At 38.6% G+C, this 7,996-nt stretch overlaps 1 protein-coding gene across 1 annotated transcript in view; it reads left to right on the top strand.

Annotated features, from left to right (window-relative positions):
* The window catches only part of LOC111872097 (carbonic anhydrase 1), a 132,815-nt gene extending 125,394 nt beyond the window's left edge, over window positions 1-7,421 (top strand). Inside the window, exons 5-7 of the mRNA XM_023865649.2 lie at window positions 1,985-2,099; window positions 3,779-3,885; window positions 5,400-7,421. Coding sequence (XP_023721417.1) covers window positions 1,985-2,099; window positions 3,779-3,885; window positions 5,400-5,540 — 363 coding nt within the window. The 3' untranslated portion in view covers window positions 5,541-7,421. The remainder of the gene's footprint in view (window positions 1-1,984; window positions 2,100-3,778; window positions 3,886-5,399) is intronic.
* The last annotated feature ends 575 nt before the right edge of the window (window positions 7,422-7,996 follow it).

Raw genomic sequence — 7,996 nt, 5'->3', positions numbered from 1 at the left:
AGTAAGTAAGTAAGTAAGTAAGTAAGTCATATACGTACGGGATTTGGAATGCCATATGCAAATCGCGGACCGGTGTGCGCCTCGGAAAATTGCCAGTGGTGCGGAGAACCTTGTTTTGCAGGCGCTGCAATTTCACTAGATGGGTGTCTGCCGCAAATTCCCAGGCAGGTCTAGCATAAGTCAATACAGATCTAATGAGAGCTTTGTGGAGGGTCAGCTTAATGTTAGCGCTTAAACGCTCACTTTTGGATAGGGAATATACGCTAATGAATGTTCTGAAGGCCTTGGCTTCGATCATTTCTATGTGTAATCTCCTTATAACTTTCTTATCGAAGACTAAACCGAGATATTTTGCACTGTTTACAAATGGGATATTTGATGCTACCCAGAAGTCAAAGTCAAAGTCACATTGCGACTGACGGTCAGTCGGTCTGTCTATCTTGGTGTCGATCCCGTCGGACGTCCGCATCTTTATACTTTTGCCGCTAGGAGGCGCGCTAAACAATTGGCGTCGGAGCTCCCGTGGTGGATTGGGTAGCGCTCTCTTCATTATAGAAGGCTCCCACACATGTTTTCTTTTCTCTGTATGTTGGAATTTTAGTTGGTTAGGTCCTTGGAGGCTGACAGTAACAGGGATAAAATAGGTTATGACCACTTCATTTCTCTTCTCTGATTAACAAATTGCCTCCAGTTTGCCACTCATTCTCTTGATAAGCCAAGTCTCTGAAACTAAAGAAAAACAATGGCAGTAATATTAAGCTGGAATTTGATTTACATAGCTGGTAATTTTCTTGTTTCCAAAAGATATGTACACTTCCCAAGGCACTAAATTAAGTTACGGTCTGATCATAATACGTGATTCTGTTAGGACTAACTGATGTTTTAGTGTCATAGTGGGTATTTTGTTTGGGTCACTTGTTCAAGAGGGCGAAAGTTGGTTATGTTTGATAGGGGGTGGAGGTGGACGTGTACTGGAGAGATGTTTTGTTTGTATACGTATTATTGTGGTGGGTATGTTTTATCACTAGATGTAACATAGGGTAAGCACGTGAAGGTATCGTTCATTTGCAGATTTTGTTTGCATGGACTGTGTATGTAAAAGCGTTCCAGTGTGTTTGGTAATTGGCCTTTTTTTCAATGTGCAGTATTTCTGATGCCTCGTCAGTTGTACTGTATATGTGTCCTGTTTCGAGTTTGTGTTGGTTGTATTTTGTGTTTTGTTTATTGTTCTTTTGGCTTGGATATGTTCCTTATGTTGGACTTTAAAAACATATCCCGTTTTTCTGAATAGTTTAATGGATATTCCCTATATTTTAGTTGCTAAACTCTACTGTGATTATAGTTAGTGTCTCGTAACTTTAGCCGCGCGGAAAGGTAAACGCTGTTGTGAAACACGCGAAGCTGTGAAATACGCTTGCTGTGGTGACGTTCAGAGTTACTCCCCGAGCGGAAAACATTGCCTACTGAGACCAGGAGTAGTACTATACACCTGACCACACTCCAAGACGCTACATTCCAAACTGGTAGTACCCACGCGGACGTAAGCTGATAAGACTGCTTCAGCCCCGCGATAGACGGTATGACGCCCCTACCACGGCTGGAATTCCGAGGAACTAACAGTGTATGTGTCTGTTGTTTTCTCTCTTGGTTTTTGGTGTTTTTTGTATTATATTAGTAGTTTTGAATTCTATATTTATGTTTGTGTTCTTGAATAATTTTGTGATTGTTCTCATATTTGGTAGACACAAGGACTTCATAACTACAGCAGTATGGAATGTATTCACGTGTAAACTGTACTCATGGATGGAATTTTAGGCATTCATATCTGTCAGAGCATGAAACGACCATTGGTAATTAAACTGAGGCGAAAATGCTTGCTGTTGAATAGAACCGTCTTCCCATTGTACAGACTGGTCTCGTGAATCCATTTATGTCATCCTTTTTGAGCTCGAGAATTGAGTTTCACTTATTTGTGAAATTTTAGGTTGGAAAAGAGAATCCAGAGCTTCAGAAGATAGTTGAACTTATTCCAAGCATCTATCACCGTGGACAAAAGATAGCAGTGAAGGAACCAATTGATCCAGCCAGTCTGCTCCCAGGTAAGTGACAGGTGAACAAATTTCGATCTTACTCAGTTCTCTTCCTAACAAGAATAGAAAATTGTATTCTCTTTCAGTGACACAGAATTTTCACTAATATTTACCTTTATTTCATTATGAGGATTATTTGTACAAACTTCTTTCATATTTGTTTATGAAATCTCAATCTATATAAATAAAAATGTAAATGTTCTGTCAGATAAAGCCAATTTTTTTTTGTCACTGTCTTATATACACGTAGTGTAGGGGGCACCCAGTAGCATAATTGGTTGAGGCACTACGCTACAAGTTGGAAGGTTGTGGGATCAAATCCCGATGAGATCATTGGACTTTTCAATTGACCTAATCCTTCCAGCCAAACTATAGCCCTGGGGTCGACCCAGCCTCTAACAGAAATGAGTACCAGGAATTTTCCTGGGGGGTAAAAGGGCGGCCAGCACATAAGGCTGAGAACCTTACGGCCATCTATTGGCCAACTGTCTAGAAGAGGTGGGAGCCTCGACCTCTCGCACCCGTATGGGCCTTTACAGCCTGTTACAGGGACAGCCGTACTTTTACCTTGAATAGCGTTCTTATTAGAGAGGTCTCTGACACAGATGAATAATTTATGGACACATGACATAATATTACAATAGAATATGTATGTATGTTAAGTCACCTGATCAGTATGGATCATCTTATGATACATACATATATATATATATAGTCACGACTTATGGGCGTGACTAATAAGACGGGGTTTGGATTGGATTTATTGATCACTCCTTTACAATCATTCGTAATCACAATAAATGACTGCCTAGGACTTGCTACATTGTGACTGCACTATGAATTGCTCCATTCTGGCCCCTCTATTTTGCCCTGTCTTCTACTCATCTGGCCACCTGGGGTCTGGTTATATAGTGTCAGGTCGGACCGACAGAAAATACGTTTCATTTCCATATCCAAGGAAACGTCTGTTTATCACCTATACCCTGCGTCCATGGACATGTCTGCTTATCACACACTGACAGGCTGGTTTCGAAGAATCCATCTTCACGGAACGTGCTTCCCTAGCAATGGTTCTACATGTCACAGTATTGTATTGTCATGTGTATGGGTGAGTGTGGACAGGGTTTGGATTGGTAATTTGGTTTATTGACCACTTACAGATTGTAACTACAAGTAACTGTAGCGCTATCACTAATTCACATGCTCCACAATTCACTGCAGCACACATTAAGTCTTTTCAGTCTGCTGTGTCTCCACCAGTCATTGTCTGGTAACGGCTTTCAACAGCAGACGTTCTGCTTACTCTGGGTCCCTGAGCTATCGTCATGCCTCAGCTACCAGCTTCTAATAGCAACGGCTCATAAGGACTGATCAACCAACTGCTTCACTTCATTAAACTCAACTGACTGCACTAACTCACCAACCAACTACATACTTCACTTCACTTTACTTCACTCAGCTGAACCGAACTAACTAGGTTGGTCATGTGATATAGCCTTGGAGAGGACCACATAGAAAACACTGCTCCCAACAGTGCTTCCATTGTTGCGCAAAGTTTGCTGCCTAGCAATGGCTGTTGTCTCATTTGTTTCACTGTCATTATTTTTTATGATCTCAGGTGTTGTGCGTAGCACACAGAGTGACCTGAACATCAATTGCCATAAACGCATGCTTGTTTTATTTTGCAGAGACATTGTCCTATTGGACGTACCTTGGCTCTCTAACCACACCTCCCTGCTCTGAGTGTGTTACTTGGATCCTCTTCAAAGAAGCCATTGAAGTTTCTGAAGACCAGGTATGTAGCTGATGTTGTACTGACACTGTGTTATGTCACAGTGAAGCCCTGGAGGACAGGTTACATAACAGATTTGAAATGTCCATTTGTCTGATTATACTGAAATTTCTGAACAGCTTGGAATTTCCATATCCCAGATACAGATCATATAATCCCGGTACAGTTTTGTATGAACAGCGAGGCCATACTTGTCAACCAACCAATTTCTTGCCCAGGCGTTCTTAAGTCCTTTTGCTGCTTTCTTCTCTCTCACCGTTTTCTTAAAATAATAAAATTTTAAGGTGAACACATGAAAAAAAAAATGCATTTTTATAGCACAGTGAAACAAGTCAAATGACACAGCAAAAGTATATAATTTTTTCTTGATGTGGACTGAAATTGAATGTTACAATATATGGTAATGGATGCTTGTTAAAATTCAGCCAAATATCGCAGAAATGGGGTAAAATTACATACTAAATTAATGAAGTTGCTTATTTCTTTTGTAACAGATCTTTAATAAACTTAGTGAACAATTTAAATAGTGACAGGGAATTTTATCATCTAAGTTAATAAACGAATGTTTAGGAACAAACTGGTTTATTTTTACTCATCATTTCATCATTTCTTAGAAATGAAAGAATGTAACATCACCCATCTTTTCTATGAGAATTGCATTGTGATGTGTCCATCTTTATGCTCTAAGTCATACATGGTTGCCTAGAGATGAAAGAACATTGGACATAGTTTTGTATTATGTACCTTGTACAGTCTTCTGCTAACCAGAAAGAAAGACTAGGGGATAGAGAACATGAGATCTAGATGACAAACTTGAGGAAACTCAAGGTTGAGCTGCTTCTGCTGTCTGCCAGTTCACGAATTTGTACTTCTCCTTCCCAGGTTAATAGTTCTTTGGCAGGTACTGTATGACCTTATTGGAAACTCATCATTGGTCTAGCATGAGTCTTTGCTAACAGTGTTGATTGTAGTGAAAATGTAAATGCCATAAAGAAGAACACAGGCAGCATAACAGAATTTAGTAAATCTAGAAATAAATATGACAAATATATTCATGTCTAATCACCAGAATATATGACAGAATCATGTTATAAGGATATCTACTAAATTATTTTAAAATGTGTTAAATGTCAAGTGCTTGGGAGTAAGAATAATTCAGAATAATATTCATGATCAAATTATGCAAATGCTTCTTATCCTCGTCACAGTTTCTTACCTCCTGAGAAATGCTACCACCCAGTTCAGATTTTATTCTAAGAACAGAAAGAATGTAATTATATGGAAAATGGGAAATTTATGTAGAACACTGTTGGGAAACCTTAAGGCCCTGTGACAGTGTGAGGAGGAGAATGTTAGTGTCCAGTGAACTCAGTAATGAATATTTGCTTCTCTATAAATATGGAATTAATATCACGAAGAAGGCACTGCACCACGAAGTTTAGTTGAGTTCATACCTGGATTATACTTCATATGATAACACTAACTTTTTTTGAAATCTTGTCACTTCTTTTTTATAGCTGGCAGCATTTCGCAGTCTGCGGTGCTACAAGCCTGGGGAAGCGTGTCCTTGTGATGAACTTGAGGGACTCATAATCAACAACTACCGTCCACCTCTGCCTCTTGGAAACCGAGAACTGCGAGAATGCGGCTCTGCTTAAGTGGGTGCACCAAGCATCACATAGCGCTATGTAGAATTTCTGTGAATTATGTTCATCACTTGATTACCAAACACTTATATTCTGCACTACAAAATTCTTGTGACATTAAGATGCACTATGGTGGGCTTCTGCAAGTGCATTATTCTAGCCGAATTTGTGTAGGTCAGGACCTCAGAAGTAAGTATTTTGCACTATATATTTGTTACTTATTGTCAGTGTTCCAAGATCATATCCAGGGTTGAGACTAGTTTGTATAGTATTGAGCACAAGAGAAACATGATATCTCTTGACATCAGTTATGGCAGACTCGATGAAACATGTTTCCATATTATTATCTGAACTATTTCAGTGGCTCAGAACAGTCACTAAAAATAGCATTTAGGTCACCTGAAACAAAATTTTTGAACCAAAGGATTACTGTTATGACTATAAAGTACAGTAAACCCTCCACATTTCTGAGGGATAAGTTCTTGTAACCCACTGAAATTTATGTAATTCACAGATAGAGACCATAATTCACTGAAAATCAGGCATTATGTTTATGGCATGAGAAAAAATAGGAATGAAATCATAAATACACAAAAACAGACAAAAGAACTGTAAGTAATAATGAACTGTGTACATATATATATATATATATAGTAATAACGATACTATAATACTGTAGTAGTAGTGAAGACAGTCTGAACCGTTTAATGAGAGTGACTGCAGCTGGTTTGGCCTGAAACCTTGGTAGTTGTCACTTGTTTTGCTGTTTTCTGCAGTTTCTTCTGAATTTCAAGTAGTGATAGAATGTAACCTTAAACTTCCCCTTTTGGCTGGGGCTTCTTCCCACTACAGGATCACATTCCATACCTCTGTCTACTATGATGGCAAACTTTTGTATTTCCTAGGCCAAGGAGGCTGCAAATATAAAATGTACATTTGATATGTCAGGAACTTGCAAATTTTGCAGATGATGGAGTCAAGAATGAGGAGTATTTACTGTATTGTTAGTAAGGTGGAAAGAAATTAATGACATCCGAGTGAGGGCATTGAGTCATCTGATGTTACTCTCTGCGTGACATCTATTTTCCAGCTACTTTTAATTAATTCAGCTAACCTGTTATATATCCAATATTATAGGCCATGTCTTGGGAATTATAAATGCCATATTTTCATGAAGTGTTTAGCATATATTGAGAAAGATATATTTAGACCAGCTATATAGTACATAACATCTTTGGCTCAAAATTATTCCTTGCTGCCTTTTACTAGTGCAACAGTAATACATATGATGCAGGTACAAATGACGGGGATAAATTACAAAATTTTGTATAATAAATAAATTGACTGTCTCATAAGGAGGCCATTTTTTAAATGTAGACAGCTTAGAAACTACACAGATAGATTATTTCCAAAATAATAGTTAACTTACATAAAAATGTGACAGCTAAAGGCTCTGTACACATGTTAATTCTTACATAATATGCTTGTGTCTTGGAATGGGCTCCACTTATCTAGTCTTCTAACATGTACATTGGTTTATTATAAGCAGTTGGTTACTGACTAGCTTGAATACCATTGTGACATTATGTCTCATATTTCCTGAAATAAGAATGTAAGAAATATGATAAATATGCACTAATTATGACTACAGAGATTCATGTAGCTTTTATTTAACATGGGACAGATTATTTTTTAGACAGACTGAGAGCATTATGTTATCCTGTGTCAGTGATATCTTGATGTGTAGGCCTAAGTACATGTAGCAATGGATGAAGAAACAAAGACAGTAAAGGAAAGTAGATAGGATATAGCTTTACTGTTACTATACAGCAGCATGCAATGAAAGTTTCAGATTAATTTTACTAAACTTGTTATAATATATATGTATATCAATTGGTTTGCAAATATTAGTATATTTCTTTTTTCCCTGATATTTGCTACCCATGTATTTTAATTCCACTGGCTTAATCCATGCCTTTGACATAACCCACATTTCAATTTGTAGACATGTCTAGTTTCAGACTGCCTCTGTAGTCTAGTCTGCCTACAGATCCAGAGGCCCGGGTTCGATTCCCGGCACTACCACATCTTCTGAGAAGTAGTGGGTCTGGAATGGGGTCCACTCAGCCTCATGAGAATAATTGAGGAGCTGTTTCAAGGAAATAGCAGCTTCAGTCTAGAAAACAAAAATTAACGGTCGTGGGGATTTGTTGCACTGACCATGCAACACCCTCTATCTGCAAAAGATGGCACTAACTTCGTCGACAAGCGGCGGTCGCTCGGTCGGTATAGTTTGCGTGCGGACTAAAGCCGTGAAGTTTGTTTTGTTTGCTTTAATTGAGCGGCTAACACTTTAACGCGATGCAATGTGTTTCATGGAGTCGAGTAGAATGGCACTAAACTTTGCTGACAAGCGGCGATCTCTCGGTTGGTATAGTTCGCTTGCTGACTATAGGCCATGGAGTTTA

The sequence above is a fragment of the Cryptotermes secundus genome, unplaced genomic scaffold, assembly GCF_002891405.2.
Source record: "Cryptotermes secundus unplaced genomic scaffold, Csec_1.0 scaffold403, whole genome shotgun sequence".
NCBI lineage: Eukaryota > Metazoa > Arthropoda > Insecta > Blattodea > Kalotermitidae > Cryptotermes > Cryptotermes secundus.
The sequence above is the reverse complement of the archived record's forward strand: the minus strand, read 5'-3'. Positions and strand labels throughout refer to the sequence as shown.